This window comes from Lethenteron reissneri, chromosome 2 (genome assembly GCF_015708825.2).
Source record: "Lethenteron reissneri isolate LAM-NWPU_2019-01 chromosome 2, ASM1570882v1, whole genome shotgun sequence".
Classification (NCBI taxonomy): Eukaryota; Metazoa; Chordata; class Hyperoartia; order Petromyzontiformes; family Petromyzontidae; genus Lethenteron; species Lethenteron reissneri.
The window spans coordinates 12,968,618-12,994,603 of NC_083780.1; the positions used below are offsets into that span (position 1 = coordinate 12,968,618).

General features: G+C 51.2%; 1 protein-coding gene across 1 annotated transcript in view; it reads right to left on the reverse strand.

Annotated features, from left to right (window-relative positions):
- The window catches only part of LOC133343042 (neuroligin 4-like), a 41,228-nt gene extending 15,511 nt beyond the window's left edge, over positions 1-25,717 (reverse strand). Inside the window, exons 1-2 of the mRNA XM_061552493.1 lie at positions 24,898-25,717; positions 4,415-6,176 (exon numbers count right to left, since the gene is read on the reverse strand). Of these exons, the coding sequence (XP_061408477.1) occupies positions 4,415-4,928 (514 nt within the window). The 5' untranslated portion in view covers positions 4,929-6,176; positions 24,898-25,717. The remainder of the gene's footprint in view (positions 1-4,414; positions 6,177-24,897) is intronic.
- Between the last annotated feature and the right edge of the window lie 269 nt (positions 25,718-25,986).

Genomic DNA, 25,986 nt, shown 5'->3' on the forward strand with positions numbered 1-25,986 from the left:
GAAAGCTTCAAATCAAGACTGCGTGCTTCAATTCAGCTGTCTGGCACTTGTAACTATCTGTCTCCTGGCAGACGACGATTGTGTCCAAATGTTCATCGGCAGTGATGACACGGGACGAAAAATGCATCACCTTCACGGGGCAAATTTTTACCAACACAAGCCACGGCAAATGTGACTCTTTTAATCTCTGCAATAAGGCACGGCAAACGCGAACCACCCCCCACGTTTGATTTATGGTTTTGCGTTAACATTTTTTGTCACCCAAGGCGGGCTGGGCGGGCAGTCGGGTAGGGGGCGGTGGTTGTCAGCACACTTTTGGGAAATTCAACTTGTCACGGTTTACTCGATGAACTCTATCCCCACACGTGTATTTCCGTGACCGCCAATATCCGCTTTATTCCTGCTCGCCCGTCATCCAAAAGTAAATCTCTCAACAGCAGCGCGACCTTGGCCAAGCTTGAAAGCGTCAGTCCGGCACCGGAGCTTCTGCTTGCCACCGCCTTGCCAAGGTCTTGCCCCGCGTGATGTTTCACCCATTCACAAACGCCGCACGCAAATTCGTGTACACACCTCATTATAAAGTTGTTTTTGGGGGGGGGGGGGGGTTAGATCGGGTAAGTATACAAGTGTCCTTAACCCGTCGCTACCTGACACAGCCAAAAGGTCCCAATTAGTTTACGACTTCAGCCCAACCGGTTGTGCGTTGCAGAGTAAATCCACAACATTCACAATTTGAGTACTGTGACATTTCGCCGGTAATTACATCCAGCATCATCGGGCTATTTTACACATTTAAACTTACGCGATCTCACCCCAAAAAAGACCTTTACTATGAATAACACTGGTCGCGAAAGACCTCAGTGCCGTACACACGCCTGTCACCGTGCCGCGGCCTGATTCGCCGGTACGTTTTCACCCGCCGTAACCGACTTGCGGAAGGCGACAAAGGGGAGGGAAAGAAGCACATGGGCTCGTGTCTTTTAGAATGTGCAATCGTGCAAAGGGGGCCACCGGGCCATCGTTGATCACGTGATGCATCTGCCACCTAGTAGCACAAATCTGAAGGGAGGCGGGAGGAACCACCACCCCCTCACCCCCCGGTATAACAAACAGGGCCGTGCCATCGTTCACTCTTCTTCTTTTGTGTGGCATTTTTTTGGTGGGGGGGGGGGGGCGGCGGGGCGGATTGCAACAGATTCGTTTTGGACCGGCCTCGAGAGATGATGATCGGGCGGTCGTTCACGACAAGTTGCACCGTGCCGGGATGTCGCGTCGCACGGCCACGAACTGGACTCCCTCGTTCACTGCCGCAATGTTGTCTACCGAATTGATGCGTTAAACGCCTCCGATGTAAGGTGACCGGGTGGCTCCAAGAGGCCATACATGCTGATAGCACACTCGACATTTTTAAACATTTGAGGGGTATTTTTTCTATCGAGCGTTTACACTCATTGGAAACCCTTTGCTAAAGACACGGGCCGGATCACATCCCACGTAAACCCCTGGCAGTACGAAGTATGTCCATTTGGTGGCCGTTTCACCTGGGGGAATGCCTTCATTATTCAGTGTGAAGCGCAAATTAAATTAAACCTATGCAATGTTCTTCACGCGCGTTTTTTTTTTATTCCCGTGATGCTGCGCAATAACCCGCGTTTATCACGGTTAGCTACGCACCTCCGATTAAAATGGTTGGCTACGTATGGTGCAAAAGAAGTTCAACATACATACGTACACATACATACGTGTTTTAACACTGCAAAGTTGTTGATACAGATTGATCGATCGATTCTGTTTGGTTACAAAGTTGCACATCACATCCCCGTCACGTTTTTTTTCCCCCTGGATCGTCCTCCTTTTGAATGCAGCAGGAGCTGTCCGTGGGAAATCTGTAATAAATTCAAAGTCCCAGTTTTTTTGTCAGTTGCACAATGGCACACCGGACAATGCATTTACGTGAAGGTCTCCCCATCAATCCTGTACTTTTCCTCTGCAATATTGACTCTTTTTTATTGTCCCTGTGCTCGCGTGCACCGCGGATCTCCCTTCATAATATAGCCAGGGCAACTGGATGAACGGAATCATCATCCGTGTAACAAATAAAAATAAAATACAAAACTAATCTTCTAGTAATATGAGATATTTATTGTATGTATGTATATATGTTGAACTCCTTTCGCACCGTACGTAAGCCATGCTACTTGGAGGTGCAGGGGAAGGACAACAAACGAAACACAACAATCAGTTCTAAATAAATGAGTGTTCAATCTAGACGATTTAAAAGGGCATAGCTCCGGTGGCTTCTTAATATTGGAAGGAAGAGCGTTCTAGTCTTTGTTCGACGGCTAGCCACGTCCCGAATTTTTGTACCTCACAGGTTTGCAACCATACCAGTCCACGGTCCACATGCTCCTCCAAACCTTCACCCCTTCACCAACTCGCGTGGTGAAGCAAGATCGAATAACCTCCGAGGCCCTTAGATCCAGCAGCGGATTGACAAGCGGCTTGTTCATGCACACGAATGTATGCAGACACACGCACATTCAATTATATCGGAGGGGGAGTGGTGACACGCTGGTTCGAACGCCCAGTTACCCAAGTTGGAATCCCGGACGCTGCTAACATTGGTGTGAAGCGATAAATCTCATCCCACATTGACCCACGTGGCCAAATATGGTTAAACGATCGACATATGACATAACAAGGCCCTTATCCACGAGTGGATTGATGAATTCCATTAATTATTTGCAGTAAAGAACTGTATTTTACACATTTTAATATACCGTAGGTTACAATGAAATATGAATATTGTAATAGGTTGGTAATAGTGTACAGTACTGGACCAGCAGGTAAAATGGCGTCCTAATTTACATAACAACATGGCAGTCGTGTTCTATCCCTCGACAGGACATCCAAGGTGATCCACGCAACTTTATTTAACCTCAAATTTGAGAGCCCACCCCGACAATCGACGAGGCAAGTGAAACGCCTTCAGGGTCAAGAGGTCATCACTGCCAACGATGTTAATACCCATGTGTCATGACCAAACATAGCCAAACGTGCTAATCGGAGGTTGCGAACATTTGAATGCAAAAAAAAGTTATTTTACGCGATAGAAAAAACGGCACTGTTTAACCTTCAGTATGAGCATCGAACAACTTGACTGACTGCACAATCGACCAACTGACCAATGATTTGGCAACAGCTAACTTGCCTCACCAACTGACAGAGTGAACAATAGCCTGACTAAGGAACTGTCAAAGTTATTATTATCTACCTGGATACGTGACTGACTTTAACAACTATCTTACTGGTTATCTAGCCGTCCTGCCTGATTGACTAATGAGCTTATCACCTGACCCAACCATTGATTTACTGGCTTATTAGGTTACCACTCGATTGGATAAATTATTAATTGCTCGACTGGCCAGGTAAATTGATTTGCTGAGGACCAGTTTCCATGTCTGCACGAATAATTAAACCACCGATTGTCCGAATGTATCGACTGCCTCACTCACCGGCCACTCCGCACAGCGGCTATCAGAGCACTTGGCTACGGTCGTATAGGGGTTGTGAGTGTGTACTTATTTTGCACCGTACGTAGCCAACCGTGCAATTCAGAGGTGTGGGGGAACAATAACAGAACAAAACACAAAAAGCAGTTCTAAAGAAATTCGTTTTCAATCTCGATGATTTAAAAGTGCATGGCTCCCAGTGGCTTCCTAATATCAGAAATAAGAGTGTTCCAGACGGCTGCTAGATTGCATCTGAAAGTGCATGATGCGGTGACTGTCTTTGTTCGATGGCCAGCCAGAAGCCGCCGCTGCGAGGACGTTCGGAGTTGGGAGGATACATTTCTGTCAACTCGTCGATTCGGCCCATCATACAATCATCGTCATTCTGCCAGGTTTGATTGGAAAAAAATGCATACCACTTTGTTCGAAATCACAATGAGTGACCAATAGTCTTACCGCACGACTATCTTATACACTGACTGTTCACTTACCCAACTAAATACCCGCCTGCCTGTTTCTCCACCCGTTTGACAACCGCATTACATGACTTACTGCTTAACCTACTGTCTTCCCTTTGCTGAATCGTCTACCCGACTGCCTGGATAAAAACGGTTTCTCGACTATCCACCTGCTTGATTGACTGACTCACCCGAGTGCCCAATTGACTGCTGAACTAGCTACTCAAATAACTCGCTGACTTTTATTACTGCCACCTGACTGACTGCCTAAATGCCTGCCTGGGTGCCTGCCCCTTTTCCTGGCTGCCTCCCTCTTTGCAGAGTTTACACACCTTTATTATTTATTTCCAGTAGTTTCAAATTAGAGAAGTCAAAATCCGCCTATGCTGCCCCCTCCCCCCCCCCCCCGTCCGACACCCCCTGCAGCCTGGGATGGACCCTCACCTCTCCCGTCGGAGCGCAGCACCGCGTCGGGCGAGGGCAGGGAGACGCGGATTCCCCGCAGCTTGCCATAGTTGGTGGCCACGACGGGGCGATTCGGCTCGTTCAGGCGACGGCGTCCACCGCCGCCGCCGCCCTTCCCGCCGCCTCCCTTGCCATCATCGTCACCTTCATCATCGTCGTCATCGTCGTCTTCATCGTCATCGTCACCACCGAAGATGCCCCCGCCGCCGCCTCCGCCAACACCGCCCTTCTTCGGGAGCCCGAAGTCGTCGCCGAAGTTTCCCCCCTGGCCGTGCCTCGTCTTCTCCTCGTTGATGCGCTGCACGTTGTAGTTGAGCTCCTCGTCGACGATGCTGCCGATGCCTCCGCCGATGCCGCCGTCGTCGCCGTCGTCGTCGTCGTCGCTGTAGAAGGTGCGGCGGCGGCCCGGGTCCCGGGCGCGCGGGACGCCGGCCGCGCACACCCCCACGGCGAGGAGGCCCACGGCCATGCGGACCCACGGGCCCGCGCCCATCCCCGCTCCGCCACGCACGCGCACGGCACCACCACCCCCCTCTCGCTGTGCTTACCTCCGCCTAGTCCTCCTCCTCCCTCCTCCTACTCCTCGTTCCTCCCTCCTCCTACTCCTCAACAAGTCCTCTCTTCTCTTCTGATGCCTCTCTCTCCCTGCTCTTTGTGGTTGTCTCCCTGATCTTTGTCGCCTGGCTCTCGTTCGCTCTCACTCTCTCTGCATTTCTTCTTTCTCGTGTTGATCTGTCTCTTGGAGTTTTTCTCCCTCCTCTAGTCCACCATCTTCTACTCCTTTGTGTCCATTCCTTCCTCCTTGCCTTGTTGAGTTATTTATGTTCTACTTGGTTTCTTCCCGTTCTCTAACCTGCTCGTCTTCCTCCACCTCGTCGTCTCGTCTACCTCCTCCTCTGCAGAATCTCCTCCCTCCGCTTCTGCTGAATTCTCGTTTCTCCCTCTCTCTCACTCTCCGTTTTCTCTATTTTCCTCTTCACCACTCTCGATTCCTTCCCTCGTTTGATTTTATCCGGCCTCTCACTCTCCGTGATCTCTCTCTCCCCCCTCACTCGTTGTCGTTTCTCTCGCCACTCTCGTTCCTACCGTCTCACTCAATGCCGGTGGTTATCTGGCTCTTGTTCCTCTCCCTCTCTCTCCTCTTCCCTGTTGACTCCTCTTTTTACCGCTCTTCCCTATACTATTTTCCTCTTCTTGAGTTGACCCTTTGTGTGTGTCTTTCTCTCTCTATATTTCCTACTCCTCCTGATCTTCCGTTGATCCTCCCCTCCCTATTCCTCTTCTATCTCCTTGTTTTTGTTCTTCCAGTTTTCTCCCTCTTCCTGCTCCTCTTTTTCCGTCCGTTCGTTCCCCTCTTTGTGATTCCCTACCTCGTTTTTATATTCCCTTCGTGTCCTCCTGTACAATTTTATTTTCAACCGATTTCTATTGCCTCTTCCTCCCCTATTGCCTCTTCCTCCTCTTGTCCCCCACCCCCACCTACTCCCCCCCCCCCTGCTCCTTAGCTTCTCTGTCTTTGCGTTCCCTCCGCTCCGTTCCTTCCTCTCGTCTCTCCGCTCCTCCCGCCTCTGCTCACCGCCCCTTCTGTCGTCGCGCTCCTCCTTCTTCTTCCTCCTCCTTCTCCTCTTCGCCGGCCACCTCCTTCTCCCGATCTCTCCTGCCCTCTGACCTCTTCGACGTCTCTCCTCGCCGCCGCGACCTCGTCGTCCGCCCAACCCAGTCGAGGCAGCACGCGGGGTCTCTGAACAACGGCGGGATGGGAGAGAACGTGTCAACAGCGACATCATCAACAGAGTCGGTGGGAAACATCATCAGCGGCACATAAACACCGCAATATATACACACAAAACGCGTCGTTATATATAACAAAATGGATTATCGTCGTCGATATAGCCGCCGCCATCATTACCATAACCTGAGATTGTCACCGGTTACCGTTGACACCGACAACGTAATCAGTCATCAAAAGCATCAACATTTACATCACAGCTGCGGTGCAGCAAGGATTGCGCGCAATGCCGGAGGCGGTGCCTGTGCAAGTCGTGCCGGGCACCTGTCCCCCCACAAGGCCATGTGGATGGATGTGAGTCCGTGGGGTGGACGTGGGGCCATTAGGGTGGACGTGGGTCAGTTGGGTACGATCACTCACCACCCACTCACCCGCTCACTCGCACACTCACCCGCTCACTCACACACCTGCTCACTCACACACTAACACACTCACCCGCTCGCTCACACACTCACCCGCTCACTCACACACTAACACACTCACCCGCTCACTCACACACTCACCCGCTCACTCACACACTAACACACTCACCCGCTCACTCACTCACTCACTCGCACACTCACCCGCTCACTCACGCGCTCATCCGCTCACTCACACACTCACTCGCACACTCACCCACTCAGCTGTCCACTCACACACTCACCCGCTCGCTCACACACTCACCCGCTCACTCACACACTCACCCGCTCACTCACACACTCACCCGCTCACCCGCTCACTCACCTTTCGACTCACACACTCACCTGTCCACTCACACACTCACCTGCTCACTCACACACTCACCCGCTCACTCACACACTCACCCGCTCACTCACACACTCACCCGCTCACTCACACACTCGCCCGCTCACTCACCGGCTCACTCGCACACTCACCCGCTCACTCACGCGCTCATCCACTCACTCGCACACTCACTCACCCACACACACTCGATCACACATTCACTCGTTAATTCACTCCCCCCAATCCCTCGCTCATTCACGCATTCACCCACGCGCTCATTTACTCTCTCACTCAGTCACTCGCACTCCCACTCGCTCACTCACGTGTGCACCGACACACAAATCCATAACTCACCCCGGATTTTTTTCATTCATTGCTTCTCTCTCTCCCCCACGTCGCATACAGTGCATGAGCGCATCTCTCCCACTCTCTCCCACTCTCCCTCATCTCTCCCCCCCCCCGACTCTCTCCGGGAATCTCTCCCCTTCGAACCCTCTCCCCCAATCTCTCTCTACCACTCTCTTTTTTGTACGATCACAGAAAACAAGAAGATGCTCGGTGTAGTCGGCACTTTGCTTCGTTCATCATTTAGTTTGTTTCAATGCTTTGCTTTATGTGCCCCCCCCCCTTTTTTTAAATTAAAGATTTCACAAAAGATTTCACGCTCTCCTCTCCTCCTTCTTACCCCTTTCTTCTCTCTCTCCCTATGTGTTCTATGTACATATTTGTATTTTTTACAAGTGCTGCATCTGCACCCAGCCCTTCTCGCAGTCTCTCTCCCTCCCAGCGCTCACCCACTCTCTTCCCCCATCGTTCTCCCTCTTCAACTCTCTTCGCCTCCCACCATCTCCCCCCCTCTGTGTGCGACCGTCTCCCGCACTCCGCGTCCTCGATTCGCACGGTTGGCTACGTACGGTGCGAAAGAAGTTCAAATTACATACATACAACTATAGAACAAGCCATATACACAGCTGTATACAGAGCTACACACAAATACCTCCGTATACACACATAGCTACTAAGCAACATACGTAGCTATACACAACGACATGCCCGCCCCTTATCAGTGCCCTACCTTATTACAGACCAATTCAGACATTATTGGTCACCTCGTGCCCCTTATACATCTCAACGTTCATCCTGCAAAGCCCCATCGCAAGGGAGAAACACAAACAAATAGACAAAAAAATGTATTGAAACGGCTGTACGCCGTATGGATCTGAAAACGCAATTACCCCGCACAAGAATACGGGGTAAAGCACATGGGTTGACAGGTGTGACATACACACATAGACTCGGCTATATTGTACACAGCTACACACAAACACCTCCGTACACACACACACACACAGCTACCAAGCAACAGACGTAACGACCCACAGCGACATACACACCGAGACAAAGACACGCATACATCCATCGCTCCTCATAACCTTCAGCTCTTCCCCTACATCTCTTCTCAGACTCGCTCTCTCAAAACCATCTCTCATACGGAGGTGGGGGCCAGATGCCAATCGCAGGTACAGGCCGCTGAGTTGGCACTGCTGAGATCCCTGGGGCTAGAATCCAAGGCGCCACGATGTCGCCTACCTCGCCTGGGACACAAGAGGTCGCGTGGGGTCGATCCCGCGACCCTGGCGATGTCTCCTGCATATTCTGAATTTGCGTGTCTCCCGTCGCTGTAGGTATCTCCTGCTGAATTTATACGATGCTTAGAGCATACAAATGTCCAGTTACAGGTTAGCACTTTTTAACTGATTAATATGGCCAAACTAGAATATTAAATGCAAATAAAAGTTGAATTTGAATTGTTTAGTATGTCTTTTATACTGAAGCTTTTGTATGTATATGTCTAGAGGGGTGAACTTGTTTGTCCAGTTAATTTGTTTAGCTTCTTAAAAATAACACCTAGAGCTCGTTTAAAGAAGTGTTTGTCGTTATTAAAAATTTGACAAATAAAGCAATTCTTCTCCTCGTGGTCGCGTCGAGTTGTCTCCCTCTCTCCCCTGTCTCTCGGCATTGTCCAATCAACTTGCACTGGAACGTCTCTGACTAACCACCTCTCCGACTCTCTCCCTAAATTCTAGATTTGAAGTTTTCGTGACTGCAAGGATTCATGCTTTTTGGGTTTTTTCGGTAAAGTCACGTAGGTGAAAAATAAAATAAATTAAAATAAAAACAACTAAATTTAGTTGTTTTCATTTAAAATTTTCATTTAAATGAAAATGAAACTACATTTATTTGTTTTCATTTAAATTAAAATGAAATGAAAACAACTAAATTTAGTTATTTTCATTTTAATTAATTTTATTTTTTACCTACGTGACTTTACCGAAAAAAACAAAAAGTATCTCTCCCCAAACCCCTTCAAAATCTCCATCACCTAATAATCATAATAAACGCGTGGCAATTAGGGTGCCGCTTAAAAAAAATCAAGTTTGTTATTTTTCAAGGTCACACACACACACCACCAACTTCCACTTCTATTAATTCCCACCCCCTCTCCCCGCTAAACTGAAGCCACTGCGAGTCCACAGGCAACCCCCTCTATCTTCTTGGTTCTTTCGGTAAAATCACGTAGAAGGGAAGTAAAAAATAAAAGAATATGATAGTATAATGTATAATATAAAATAATATAATAATTATAATACAATAATATTGTTTTATTATGTAAATGTTTTATTATTTTATTAAATAAAACATAATAAAATAATATTATTTTATTATGTTTTGTTATTATTATTTTATTAAATAAAACATAATAAAATAATATTCTTTTATTATGTTTTATTTTTATTATTTTATTAAATAAAACATAATAAAAAAATATTCTTTTATTATGTTTTATTTTTATTATTTTATTAAATAAAACATTATAAAATAATAGTATTTTATTATGAGTTATTTTTTATTATTTTATTAAATAAAACATAATAAAATAAATTATTTTATTATGTTTTATTATTTAATTCCTTCCCTTCTACGTGACTTTACCGAAAGAACCAAGAAGATGAATCCCTGCAGTCACGAAAGCTTTAAATCGAAACCCCCTCCACGTACAGCGGCATTCATTTACTGGGCGATCACCGCATTTGGGGCCAGACCCATCGCGGTCAACACACAGCGAGTCATCGCGTAGGGCCGTGGTTCTCCTTCTTTATCTTCTTGTTGACCTGGGGGGCACGCACCCCCCTGGGCGTGCGAGATGCCCTTGCTGTGGGCTGCGAGACGTGGCCAGAAAACACAAAATTAAGCACGGGCACTTTTTTGTTTAAATAATTGAGAACCAAAGGAGTGCAAAGCTGCAAGAAAGGTTAAGAACCACTGACGTGGAGGGACAGGACACAGAGGACAAGAGGTGGTGGTGGGGTGGGGTTTGGGGAATCCTGAGCAACCTGTAAATATGAACGGATTTCAATGACATTTATCAGCAGTTTGACCTTTACACCAAAGGTGTGTGTCTGTACGTTGAACCTCCATCGCACCGTACGTAACCAACCGTGCTGATCGTAGGTAACACGCCGAGACGAGGGTGTGGTCCAAGTCAAACGGGAACGTCGCTTTCCCATACGCATGTCGAGCGGCACCCGAGTGCGGCATGTTCCGTGAATCGGAGGCAATGTTCGATGAAAACCTCGGAGGCTTGGAGCCGGAGCTCAAAGTCCCCCTTGCATGCCAGCCTGACCAGGTGAGAACATGAACAGGTGAGAACATGACCAGGTGAGAACCTGAATGGGTTAGGCCTGACCAGGTGAGAGCCTGACCAGGTGAGAACATGACCAGGTGAGAACCTGAATGGGTTAGGCCTAGGCAGGTGAGAGCCTGAATAGGTGAGAGCCTGAATGAGCCAGGTGTAGACAGGTGAGAGCCTGATCAGGTGAGAGCCTGAATGGGCCAGGTGTAGACAGGTGAGAGCCTGAATGAGCCAGGTGTAGACAGGTGAGAGCCTGAATGGGCCAGGCCTAGACAAGTGAGAGATTGACCAGGTGAGAGCCTGAATGAGCCAGGTGTAGACAAGTGAGAGACTGACCAGGTGAGAGCCTGAATGGGCCACGTGTAGACATGTGAGAGCCTGACCAGGTGACAACCTGAATGAGCCAGGCCTAGACAAGTGAGAGACTGACCAGGTGAGAGCCTGAATGGGCCAGGTGTAGACAGGTAAAAGCCTGACCAGGTGAGAGCCTGAATGGGCCAGGTGTTGACAAGTGAGAGACTGACCAGGTGAGAGCCTGAATGGGCCAGGTGTAGACAGGTGAGGGCCTGGCCAGGTGAGAGCCTGAATGAGCCAGGTGTAGACAGGTAAAAGCCTGAATAGGTGACAGCCTGAATGGGCCAGGCCTAGGCAGGTAAAAGCCTGACCAGGTGAGAGCCTGAATGGGCCAGGTGTAGACAGGTAAAAGCCTGGCCAGGTGACAGCGTGGACAGGTGAGCCCTGACTGCTTGAAGGGTGGATGATGGTGCCTGGATGCTAACGTCCCTAAACCATCTCACGCTTGGTTCAATCTGCAGTATTTCCCAGAGGCTCAACGAGGACACGCGGTTTGTTTTTTAGCACTGCCCCCTCCCCCACCCCTCTGTTCCCCACGCCCACTTTGACGAGGCCACACCCACTCACCTACTAGCCCCGCCCTTGCCTAACCACTAGCCCCCCCCCCCCCCCGTCTTCACCCACGCGTACCATGAGTTGAGCACGTGGGCAGAAGTCTTTGAAACCGCACTGACAAAATGTCCCAGAACACCGCGAGAGGATTTCAGAAACCACCGGGACTGTCCCGGGCCCAGCCAGGATGTTTGGTAACTGGAATATGACAATACGTCTCCGCAGCCGTATCGTCTCTCTCCCTCTCATCTGTGCTCTCTCTCTCGCTCTCTCTTCGCTCTCCCCACTCTCCTCCCTTTCCTGGCCTCTCTCGATCTGTCTCTCTCTTCTTCTTTACGATCAGTGGAAACAAGTAGATGCTCGGTGTATTCGGCACTTTGTTTCGTTCATCATTTCGTAAAATGTTTTTTTTTTATATAAACGGGGCTTTATGTAACCCTCGCTCGCTCGCTCTCTCTCTCTCCCTTTCTCTCTCTCTTGTTTTTTTTTTACGATCAGAGGAAACAAGAAGATGCTCGGTGTAGTCGGCACTTTGCTTCGTTCATCATTTAGGTTTTTTTTTGTTTTTTTTTCAATGCTTTGCTTTATGTAAATCCCCCCCCCCTTCCCATTTTTAAATGAAAGATTTCACGCTCTGCTCTCCTCCTTCTTACCCCTTCCCCTCTCTCTCTCTCTCTACCCCCTCTCTCCCCCTCCCGCTCTCTCTCTCCCCGTGGTCTCTTCCCCGTGCAGAGTTGGTTACGTGAGTGAAATCACAAGAGCGACGCAGCCCTCGCCTCCAGTAGCCCAGCCCCACGTGTAACGGGACCAAGACAAAGATCCCCCGTATAGCCTTGCCAGACTGTTGGGGCAAGTGCTGTTAGCGAGTACCATGACAAGGGGAGGGGAACGGGTGACCAGCACCACACCCGACCGCCTTTGTCTCCCCAGTGGCGATGTTTTCTACGCATCGCACCAGGTACTCGTTTAAGGCTGAGTCGACCTACGGGATGCCCGGAACCGATTCGGATAATCGTCACCGGTGTTGGCCGTGAGCGCGAATCAAACTCGGGTTCACAGGGTTGGGAGCGCAGCGCGCTAACCACGACACCACCGCTCCCCCACCCCACGTGTAACGGACACACACACTCACACATGCACACACCAAATATAAAGATCACCCGTATAGCCTGCACAGGCTCTAAGGGGCAAGTGCTGTCAGTGATCACCAATGAAGGTCGGGTCACACACACACATTAATATTAATATGAATATTTATTTATACACGAATAATTTACAGGCCTTTGTCAATCCGCTATTGGATGACGGCATTCCCCATGCCGTGTCATATTAGCGATATGTCTTTGTGTATGTATATATTTACATTACGCATCGTATAGATGTTTAATACAGATACACGCGTACTTATATTCATTCGTGCGGTAGGTATTGTGCTCGTCTGCCCCAAGGGTCTGGCTAAGTTTTTTTTTTTCCCGCGAGAGGGTAGCGATGCCTCTGCTTTCTTGCTGCGTGAAATCCCAATTGGGTAATTTTGCAGATAATTTTTCGGCATTTGGATATTTGACCAATTACAAAGCAATTACCAATACCACACAGTAGCAATTACATGGTGTTGTTTTTAGCCATCTGTAAGACGCATGTACGTAGATGTACATGCACACACGCCTCGATTAGCACAGGTTGGCTACGTACGATGGGAAAGACGTTCAACATACATACACATACAAAGATCCCCTGTATAGCCTCAACAAACTGTTGGGGCAAGTGCTGTTAGTGAGTAGCACCTATGAAGGCCGGCATGGCACAGGACGGGGTGGGTGACCAGCACCACGCCCGGCCGCCTTTGTCTCCCCAGTAGCCATGCTTACACACCGCACCAGGTACTCATTTAAGGCTGAGTCGACCTATATTCATACGTATAGATATACACACACATACCCAATGGTGCCAGCCGTGGGAAAAGTCAACTCAGCTCCTCATCATCTCCTACCGCATAAGCCCATGTCTTCTGTAGCCCGTGCCGCACCCGTTCAGCCCCCTTCTATCCGGCCAAACAGAATCTGCGTGGGCAATGCGGTGGCTGGGCATGCGGTGGCTGGGCATGCGGTGGCTGGGCATGCGGTGGCTGGGCAATGCTGTGGCTGGACCTGCAGTGACTGGGCACGCGGTGGCTGGGCATGCGGTGGCTGGGCATGCGGTGGCTGGGTATGCGGTGACTGGGCATGCGGCGGCTGGGCATGCGGTGACTGGGCATGCGGTGGCTGGGCAATGCTGTGGCTGGACCTGCGGTGACTGGGCACGCGGTGGCTGGGCACGCGGTGGCTGGGCATGCGGTGGCTGGGCATGCGGTGGCTGGGGCATGCGGTGGCTGGGGCATGCGGTGGCTGGGGCATGCGGTGGCTGGGGCATGCGGTGGCTGGGCATGCGGTGGCTGGGCATGCGGTGGCTGGGCATGCGGTGGCTGGGGCATGCGGTGGCTGGGGCATGCGGTGGCTGGGCATGCGGTGGCTGGGCATGCGGTGGCTGGGCATGCGGTGGCTGGACACGCGGTGGCTGGGCACGCGGTGGCTGGGCACGCGGTGGCTGGGCATGCGGTGGCCACATGACCCCAGCCAAACGCAGCCTCCTCGCCTGCCGGACGAGCTCGATTATGACGGGACCGTGTCTAGATCTTTCTGCGAGCTCCTCACACCGTGATCCAGTCTGCTCAAATCCAGGACGATCGTTCGGCAGGCCAGCCGTGAACATTCCAAGCCGGTGGCGAGGTGTCCCAGAAAAATAGTCCAAGTGTCGAAATTAAAGGAGCCGCAAACTGTGAACCGAGAAGACCCAGAAAGAGCCCCGTGTGGATGGAGTGACAGGCCAGGCAAGCTTTCGTTCAGTGTCGTATACAGCTGATGAAAAATATTATCTCTGCTGTAGCAGGCGAGGAAAATTGCGTCTGTGCAGGACCGCCCCTGCCTGAAACCACATTTGGTGGGGGGGGGGCGGTGGGGGGGGGTCTCTGCAAAGCTCCTCAGGCAACGAGGCCGCGGCTAAAGCGCTGCTAAATAAATCCTCTCCGGAACATTTCCTACCGTACACAAGTGAGGGACGATTCCCTCCCGCCCCCCTCCCCCCAGTAATTATTGCGCCCCCCCCCCTTCTTGTAGAATGTAGGAGGACCACACTGGGGTGGTTGCATCCCCTTTGTTTTTATTTATCCTACAGAAACCTGTTTTGTTCTGCGCTAGCAACGAATTGGCACGTTCTGTTTACGTGACAAACTTTACGAATTGGCTGTGCCGGGTGGTGCCAGGTTTAACGACACATTTATATATTTACGCGATCTAACCCGTAACAAAAACCTGTATTGAGGATGAGATTGGTCGCGAAAGTGTTAAACTTTTTAGTTTTGTGATCGCGTTCCAAGCGGCTGTAAAATTGCGTGTTGGCAGGGCCGGCACTCGACCGCCACCCTCTGCCCCAGCAGTTTCACCTGGTGAGATGATCCCTACCCAGTGACGTCATCCCTACCCAGTGAAGCCATCCCTGCCCAGTGAGGTCATCCCTGCCCAGTGAGGTCATCCCCGCCCAGTGAGGTCATCCCTGCCCAGTGACGTCACCTCCCCGTCCAGTGAGGTATTCCCCAGTGAGGTCATCCCTGCCGAGTGATGTCATCTCTACCCAATGACGTCATCCCCGCCCAATGAGGTCATCCCTACCCAGTGACGTCATCCCTACCCAGTGACGCCATCCCTGCCCAGTGAGGTCATCCCTGCCCAGTGAGGTCATCCCTGCCCAATCAGGTCATCCCTGCCCAGTGAGGTCATCCCTACCCAGTGAGGTCATCCCTGCCCAGTGAGGTCATCCCTGTCCAGTGACGTCATCCTCGCCCAGAGCTTTATAGCTCATCAGATTCCTCCTCCAGTATGAATGCATAAGCTTGATTCTGAGGTCCCCACTGTGGTGGCTGAAGGGTTCTCACTCACTCTAGAACGTAGACATATGTCGACATATGCCCAGCCGAACTGCAGGCCTGATCCACACGGAGCACACACACATCGAGCACACAGATAAAGGCAAAGATCCCCCTTAACAGACTGTTGGGGCAAGTGCTGTTAGCGAGCACCCTATGAAGGCCGACACGGCACATACACACACAGCTACACACAGCTACACACACACAGCTACACACAGCCACACACAGCTACACACATCTACACACACAGCCACACACAGCTACACACAGCTACACACACACACAGCTACACACAGATACACACAGCTACACACACACAGCTACACACAGCCACACACAGCTACACACACAGCCACACACAGCTACACACACACAGCCACACACAGCTAGACACACAGCTACACACAGCTACACACAGCCACACACAGCCACGCACAGCTACACACACAGCTACACACAGCCACACACAGATACACACAGCCACACACAGCCACGCACACAGCTACACACAGCTACACACAGATACACACACACAGCTACACACAGCCACACGTGGCTTCACGGGGCTTGGCTGTCGCGGGCAGTGTGCGTCTACCCCTAGGTCAACTCAGCCTCAAATGCGTACCTGTTGCGACGTGCAGAAAACATCGCCACTGGGGAGACAAAGGCGGCCGGGCGTGGTGCCGGCCACCCACCCCGCCACAATGCCGGCCTTCATAGGTGCTGCTCGCTAACAGCACTTGCCCCAAACAGTCTGCTGCAGGCTGTGTGTGTGTGTGGTGCACCTCGCGAACACACTCAGGACTTAAACTCATTCGGAGTTGTCCAGGGCTGAACTCCGGAAAATCGCTCGGCGTCCGGCACACCAAGTGGACGCACAAAGACACAAAGACACGTCCACCGCAATAGCCTTGAAATGCTGCTGCTGGGGCAAGTGCTGTTGGGGCAAGTGCTGTTGGGGCAAGTGCTGTTCAATGGGGCAAGTGCTGTTGGGGCAAGTGCTGTTCAATGGGGCAAGTGCTGTTGGGGCAAGTGCTGTTGGGGCAAGTGCTGTTGGGGAAAGTGCTGTTCAATGGGGCAAGTGCTGTTGGGGCAAGTGCTGCTGGGGCAAGTGCTGTTCAATGGGGCAAGTGATGTTAGCGGGTAGCACCGAATGAATGCCGGGCACGGCACGCGCGGAGATGGGTTGCCAGCACCACGCCCGACCGCCTTTGTCTCCCTAGCGGCGGTGTTTTCTACACGCCGCACCAGCTACTAATTTGGGGCCGAGTCGATCTAGGGGAGGCCCAGCACCGGTTCAGATGATAATCGGCACTGGCAGTGGCCGTGAGCGGGAATCGAACCCGGGTCGCCAGGTTTGTACCGCTACACCACCGCTCCCCACCCAAATACAAAGATCCCCCGTATAGCCTTCACAGACTTCTGGGGCAAGTGGTGTAAGCGAGCGCCTTTGGAGGCTGTACCAATACCAATGCCCGCCATTGGCCACGAAGTGACCGTGACGTCACAGTCACTTAGTGACTGTGCCAGGCTAGGTGCACTTTGAGGCCCGCGTGAAGTGTCGAAGGCTCGCCGCTGGCAGGAAGTCACGGGACAGACCCTGCAGGTGCCATGGGTTCACTGACCGAAAGGGCTGGCAGATGCCACCAGCTGTGCTCCTTACTGTGCCAACTGTTGTTAGCTCACCGATGTGTATAGTATGTCAAATATGCGTATACACAACAAAGACAAAGATCCCCTGTATAGCCTTAACAGACTGTAGGGGCAAGTGCTGTTAACGAGCACCTATGAAGGCCGGAACGGCACACGAGGGGGTGGGTGGCCAGCACCACGCCCGACCGCCTTTGTCTCTCTAGTGGCGATGTTTACACACCGCACCAGGTACTCATTTGAGGCTGAGTCGACCTAGGGGAGGCCCATGATCGGTTCAGATAATCGTCACTGTGGTGTTGGCCGTGAGCAGCAATCGAACCCGGGTCACCGGGTTCATAGCGCAGCGCGCTAACCGCTACGTGTGCGTACGCACACACACACACGCATACACAAACGTCAAACACTTAATATATAATACGATTATAAAAACATATACGGACTATTATACAAACATATGCAGTACATCCAATTAGCACGGTTGCCTGCGTACGGTGCGAGAGGAATTCAACACACGTACATGACGAATGTGTTGAGCATTTTTGTTCCGAACTGTGCTTTGTGCACCGCTGCCAACTCAGCAGCAGCAGCAGCATCATCACCAGGTAACGAGTAAATATCGGATCACCTGTACGAGAGACAAGATCCACCACACCACCACCACCCAGGTTACAGATAGACAGGGCAACATGCATTAATGCTTTCAACCTTCGTTGTAAAGTTTTTAAAATAATGTATCTTTATATATGCTGTATATGCATATTTTTTTAATGTACATCCATCTGTAAAGCCACTGCTGGATGAAGGCCTGCAAAGTTGGTCAGGGGGGGGTTGTTTTACCAGACTTCACGACGCCCCTCAGTTTGGGTTGGTGAAAGTCTCGGACTGGATTAGCCGTGACTGGACTCGAACTCAGGTTGCCCCGGTTTAAAGTCTCATGTGCTAACCACTGCCCCCCATACCCATCAATACATGAAATATAACACAAGTCTATTTCATTAAAAAAAAGAGTGAAATATGACAGTGGTTGAATAAGTAAAGATAGAAGCGCACAACTTTATCTATCCGTGATGAACGCTGCACTTTCCGTCGTTTTCATGCAGGGGGCGCTGCAAACCTACGCGCCCCCTGCATGAACGACGGAGGCGCAGGGACAGACGTTCGATTACGTTGGAATCGATCTGCAGACGGCGGTCTTCTCACACGGCCAGCAGCTCCGTGTCGCCTGATCTCGATCCCGCAATCCCAAACAGGTGACAGTCCGCATCGAACCGAATCCCCCAGCAAGGCCATCTACTTAACGACGAGAGAAAATTCACGCGAAATGTCCTTTTCAATTAAGCCTTCCAAATGTAAAATTATATCAGCTTTAATGAAGAAATAAAATTATCTAATTCAAAACATAATACAATTCAAAGATGTTTCATTTTAAAACTTCAAAACGGAGCATCGAGTGCTTGTGTGGACGCGTCGTTCGTGTGCAATTTTCGTTCGTGACTTTCCTGGCCGAAGGCCGGAAATGGTTGTGAGGGATGACCGCAGGCGCCCCCGAACATCCCCTGGTAAGTAAAGATCGCGTTAATAATTCTGTAACCTATATCTGTAAAAGCGTTGCAGTGACTCGTCCATGACCCTGGTAACTCACGTGCAACATATTCACCCCCCCCCTCGCTCCCCCCAGATGCTGCCACTAGATGGCAGACGACGCACGTGTTCAAGAGACAGCGGCGCCCTTGCACAATTGCACATCAGAAGATCGCTTCGCCCCTGAAGATGTAAAGTTAAATTATCTTTGACAGAATCAAGTTGCGATACATACCTATATATGCACACACACGCACGTACTTCTGAATCATGACAATTTACCAAGACGTGGGCCGGCTGCATTAATGCCAAAAAATAATACATTGCCTTCCGATCGAAATGTAGCTGATGAGGCACGACAATTCTGTTTGACGTACGGCCTCACCGTTAACAATTTTGGCAAACAACAGGGTCACACCTGTGGCATAATTCAATTTGTCACGGATTATTGAATGAAGTGTTCCCACACTTATCCCTGTGACCGCTGATATCTGCTTAATTCCCGGTCGCCTGTCACGCGAAATAAATCTCTCAACATCAGCACGACCTTGTCCGGAGTTTCTGCTATAAGCACAAACTCGCCGTCAGGTACGGGTCGTATGCACGCACGCATATTAAACTTCGCACTGCACGCAGCCAACCCTGATAATCAGAGGTGCGGGGGAAGGACGCCAAACTCAACACAAAAAGCTGTTATGCCCAGAGATGGGATGATGATGATGACGAGGTGATGATCCGGCAGTCAAGACTAGCGACGGCCTCGCTGATCACAGCCGTCGCACCCAATTAGCACGGTTGGCAACGTATGGTGCGAATGAAGTTCAACATACATACACCCATACGCAAATGCTCCCAACATTCAGAACAATTGCCACCATTTCCACAGCTCCATTCTTCGAACAAAAAGTCTACTTGACCTTGCACTTTCAGAAGACAACCAAAAAACAATTTAACCAAAAAACGAACAACACCTGGCCGCTCTCCTCATATGCATCTGCCACCTAAGTGTGCAACCTTCTGGGCAAAAACGAGTGGCCTAGCCTGGTTGGCATGGCCCATGCTCTCACAAACTAAACGAGGTCCCACCGTGCCCCTCCCCCTCGCTCTTCGTAGTCGCGCCATCAGTCCCCCGGCGAAGTTGCACTGCCAGAAAACTCGATGGCTACACCGCTGTGACTTTGTTGTTGTTGTTGTGTACAAAAGCTGCTTTGACGTGTCACAGCACACACACACACTGCTCGCAAGTCAATTGGAGCATTGCCTCGTAATCCACCAGTCTGGCGGCCTTCCGTGAACCTCCCCAACTAATCGTTTGTGTAAAGTCTCGATCGGTTTCAACTTCTCAGATCATTTCGATTCTCAGATCATGTCGTCAGCAAATCAATGCGTGTTGCGGCTCGAGCGATGCCTCGCGCGTGGAGCGCCACAATATTCGGTCGGAGGAGACCACGACCAAAAGCGCCCGCAGCGACTTGTCCCGATTTCGTCAGATCTCAGTAGCTGAGAGCCGGGTTGAGCCCGGATGAAGTTGACTGCATTGGGTGACCACCGTGCACCCAGCCGCGCGAGCCTACGTCGTGGGCCGCAGAGAGGACGGTTGCACAGCTAAACCCACTGGACTGTACTTCTATGGTTCCACTTCTACTCCCTCCGCCTTCCAAGTAACCGCCGCGCTGAGCAAGCCTGGTGAATGAAGTATGATCCAATACCCCCCCCCCCACCGCCCCCCCCGCAACAAACCCGCACGGCTTGGGGAGATCCTCATCCAGCACGGGATTTACAAATGGGGCCGCAGGGAATTGTGAGAGGAGATACGAACTCAGCGCATCGGTCGGGGAGCCAATGCACAGCGCCACTATCTTCTCCCACCGCGCCACCGCTCCATCAAGACCACACCGTGCGTATTTTATCAAACCTGTAAAAAAAAAAAGGCCGACAGGATCTACCCACAACCGAATGAACGTCTCCGCCGCCCCGTCGCCATCACTCGCCGGACCGGCGCGCCGCTGCGGCGCGATCCGTCTCGCTCGCGCACGATCGAGCCGACGACCCCATCGCTCCCATCCGTCCGCGGCGAGGCCTCTACATCCACGTGGGCTCGCTCCTTCCTTTGGCCGACACTCCGTTAGCAGTCTCGTCCCATCGGGCATCCTCCCGCGCATAGCTGTGACACCAACCGCCCAAGTACGAATTATTTACATTTTCACCATTGGAACCTCATTTGCCAGAAAAAAATATGATAATTGTTTTTTTACCCTTCTATCTGGCAACAAAACTGACACCTTTTTACAAGGAGTCATGTTTGCATAGACCACAATACCTGCAGCCATAATGCAAACAAAAAACATAACTCTGATTATATATGCACTGTCCTTGAAGTTGATTGTGCATATATTATCAGAGTTATGTTTTTTGCTTGCATTATGGCTGCAGGTATTGTGGTCTATGCAAACATGACTCCTTGTAAAAAGGTGTCAGTTTTGTTGCCAGATAGAAAGGTAAAAAAACAATTATCATATTTTCATTTTGTTGCCCTAATCGACGTCGCTCCGATTTGTGTTTGTACCCCGATCCGTGAGTTCCTCGTCCCGTCTCCCGGGCCGTGCGTGCATGTCCCTGCGAGCTTCCCGTGGGGCACGTTTAACATTCGCTGCCATTTCCCCTGCGGACTTCGATGTTTCTCGTCCGTACATCAGAGCTGCAGCGGTGTCCACGGCAGTTTGCGTTCCCCGCGTGGGGCCGTTAGGGAGATGGAGCGATGATATGAGCTCGTGCGCAGGTGCCGCGTGGATTGTTGCGACATGGCAAATGTCGAGATGGGGGGGGGGTGGCAGCGGCTCAAGATGATACTCGGGGAGGCCTTTATCCAGCAGTGGATTGAGCATGGCTGCTGCTGATGCCGATGATCAATGGCTACAACTTTAGATGGGAAACCGCCAAAGATGTGTTTTCTGTTATGGAGCGCGGTGGCGAGATGTTAACTACCTCGCCGGGTATACAGGAGGTCGTGGGTTCAATCCCGACCCTGACTACCTGCTGTATATTGGGAGTCTGCGTGTCTCTCTCCATCCACGTTAAGAATTAACATGCGTTTAGAGCAGTGCTTCTTCACCTGGGGTGCAAGCTCCCAGCTCGGGGTGCGAGATACACAAATTCAGCACTGGGACCTAACTACAACTACTTTGTTCCATCAAGCCTATGTTCTTATTCACATTACATTTTATTTGTTTACGATTGAGAAACAAAAGGGGTGCAAGGCTGCAGTCAAGGTTAAGTGGCTTATTGTATTTGCCCGCGACACATTTGTGATCGCCAGGTCGCTTCTGAACAAGAGCTGCACAGCCCAGTGGGGCCTTCTTGCCTGGCACAATAGTTTAGTTCATAGGGACGGAGCGCTACGAGGCCTGCCGAACTATAACTGCGGAGCGGTGGATCCTTAAATCTGTCTGTGCAGAGATCTCCTCTAATGTCCACGCGTGGAGGGTTTTCTGCAAAGTCTCGTCACCGTTTCAATTTCTCAACATGTCCCAATGCAGCACGACTCTGCTGCCAACCCAGCGTGGCCTTCTCGCGGGAAGCAATTTCGCATCAATATTCCATCACCGTCATCAAACAGCCGTGATCTGTCCACTGCTGAATGAAGGCTTCGCGCACAAACGCCGCCGTGATCTGGCCCCACGGTCTCGCGACGCTGCAACGAGTCGTCCACCCATCGTCCACCCATCGTCCACCCATCGTCGCCTTGTGCACGGAGACTCGATTTGCATCGCTTCCACATCTGTTCGAGCCCCTCGTGCCGAGGTTCAATCCTTTGGCTGGCATTCCGTCGCTAGCCTCGACTGCCAGGCCGTCACCATCATCATCATCCCATCTCTAGCCATGCCAGTGTCAATATCGCCTCCAGCGTAATATGCAACGCACTTCCCTATAACAATAGACGATATCCCTCGGAACGTGCGCTCACGCACACGCGAGCTTATGTAACGTGAGGACATTTATAGGCACGCATGTTGTATGTGATGTTAATAAATTATTAATGTGCGAACAAGACTAATATTTCGTGACATTTCTGGGGCTGGGAAACGTAGAAGGGAGATTTGACCTTTTTCCGTTTTAGGATTTGCGTGGAGTTTTTCTTTGTTTGTTATATCTATAGACTGTTGCAGCTGCAGCAGCTATACCTGTCACAAGAGCCAATGTTGCGAGAACGCAATACAGCCAAAGTAGCATCGGCTATGCATTGGTTATTAGCGGATGCATGTACGCACGTACGCAAGCAATTGAACTCACGATTTACAGACACGCAGACACACACGTGGGTGGTGCACACAGAGAAAGATTGCCCCCCGAACAGCCTGAACAGACTGTTGGGGCAAGTGCTGTGAGCGAGCACACTCACGCACGGACATAGACGGACGTGCATGCATTCACAAAAGACAGAGGTTCCTCCGCATAGCCTGCACAGACTGTCAGGGCAAGTGCTGTGAGCGAGAACCCTACGTACGTATGGACATGTGTACGAACGCACATACATACAAAGATGCCCCGTATAGCCTGAACAGACTGTTGGGGCAAGTGCTGTGAGCGTGTGTACGGCACGTACATACGCAAACGTGCATAATAAATAAAAACGCAATGTAACACAGATACAGTGTAACACATAAGACAAACACACACATGCATCGGCACATCCACGCACACAAACCCAGGCATCACAACATGTACAAACAAAGATCCCACTATAAGCCTTGGGGCAAGTGGTATTCGCGAGCATCTATGAAGGCCGGAACGGCACACGTGGGGGTGGGTGGCCAACACCACGCCCGGCTGCCTTTGTCTCCCCTGCGGCGATGTTTACACACCGCTCCAGATACACATTTTGGGCCGAATCTACCTAGGGGGGGGGGAGGCCGGGACCGGTTCAAGAAATTCTTCACCGGTGTTGGCCGTGAGCGGAAATCGAACTCGGGCCGCCGGGTTTATAATTCACACACACAACCAGTTTGACAAACCGTCTGGCATGCATTTTAATGGCAATCACATTACGCATAAAGCGTTACGTTAAATGTTCTTCATTTCATAATTCGGAGGTGGCGACACACAGCCTCGTGAAACCGCCCAGGCGTGTCGACTGATCGAAAAATTGATTCGTCACGAATCGGGCTGCCCACACTTCGCCAAATATCCCGAGGCAGGAGGAGGGAGCCTCCCGACAATTTGCCTCGAGACTCCGCGTGGCCTTGCTGGGGTAGAGGGGTGAAAACAGAAATGCGGCACTTATGATTGAAATTCAGTCACGTGTCAAACGCTAATCAACACACGGTCGTGCACGTGCGGTAACACACAGCACACACAGCACGCGCACGTATGTGCACAAAGACAAATATCCTCCGTATAGCTGTCGAGGCAAGTGCTGTGTTTTTTTATTAAGCATGTATTAATATTAGCATCACTCCCGGCCGCCTTTGTCTCCCCAGAGCTGACGTTTTCGCACTGCACCGTGTACATCGAGTGGACCCAGTGCAGAGTCCGGAGCGGTTTCAGAGATTCGCCGCTGATGTTGGGCCGTGAGTAGGATTCTAATTCTGGTCGCCGGGGGTTTTAACGCAGTGCGCTAACCACTACGCCACCGCTCGTACCACACACACACACACTAAAGAATTACAAACACACACACACACATCTGCAGTGCATATACACACACGGACTACATACACACTTGCAGTACACACCGAGTTGATATAGATGCAGTACACACACGTGCAATACACGCGTACACTTGCATGCAGTACAGACACACACGGACGTGAACACATACACGCAACCCCCCTCCCATATACCCTTGAACAGACTATTAGGTCGTGCTGTTAGCGAGCACCTATTAAAGCCGACAGTGCGCAGGACAGCTGTCATGTGGCTATCCCCACACTCCGAGCTGTCTTTATCTCTCCAATCGACTATGGCCATGAACACGGGTGCACCACCAAGGTAGTATATTTGTTGTTGTTGTTGTTTAAAAGAGGCTGGCTCGACCATGTGGAGGAGTAGGCCCACGACGCGCATTGATCACCCCCGTGGCTTTGGGACTCGGCTACGAGCAGAGGCAACGTGAGCGCCGCTGAAAATCCCACCACCACCACCTCCCCCCAACCCACCTTCTCTCAAGCCTCGCGCCGACAATTCCACCTCATCGCCAGCGTCTCCATCGCCGCCGTCTCCATCACGGCCGTCATCGCGTCCACCGCGATCTTCATCCCAAGCTCGCGCGATGACGACGACGACGATGGTGGTGATGGTGGTGCATCACGCGACATATGCGTTGTTGCTGGCTGTCCTTGTTGCAGGCAACATCCAGCAGCGGCGGTTGACACGTCACGTATCTAGCAATTAATTTGCCGTCAACCCCAAAGGAGGCGCGTTCATTAGACGCATCGTAACAGGTATGCGAGCGAGCGTCCGTTTAAATCCAATCGCCGCACACCCCCTCCCCCCCTCCGCCTAAAATGATAATAAAAATGAATACAAATGAAAACAATGAAATCTCAATGTGATTTACTCATTCCGGGCAGCCACGGCGCCGACGACGAAAAAAATGCCGATTGTGAAGAGGTGACAGTAGAGGAGGATGATGCTGCTGCTGATGATGATGCTGCTGCTGATGATGCTGCCGCTGCTGATGATGATTCTGCTGCTGATGATGCTGCTACTGCTGCTGCTGGTGATGATGCTGCTACTGCTTATGCTGCTGCTACTACTGATGATGCTACTGATGATGATGCTGCTACTGCTGATGATGCTGCTGCTGATGATGCTGCTGCTGCTACTGCTGCTGCTACTGCTGATGATGATGCTGCGCTTCTCCGTGATTCTTCATAGCGAAGGGCGCCGATGGCTGCTCACGGCTGCGCGGGTGAATTGAGAAGCGATGTGGCGGGTCTCTCTCTCTCTCTCTCGCTGTGTCTCCATCTCTCCCTCGCTGTGTCTCTCTCTCTCTACCTCTCTCTTCTCGCTCCCTTCCTCTCACCCCTCGCTCCCTCCCCCTCGTCGCTGCCCCCCCCCCTCTCTCTTCTCTCTCCCTCCCCTCTTGCCCGTCCGCTGCTTCTCTCTCTCACCCCCCCCCCCGTGCCTCTCTCCCCAGTGATTGTCTCTCTCTTTTCTCTCCCTCCCTTCTCCCTGTATTTCTCCTCGCGCTCTCCCACCGCTCTCTCTCTCCCCGTGTCGCTCTCTTCCCTTGCTTATATCTC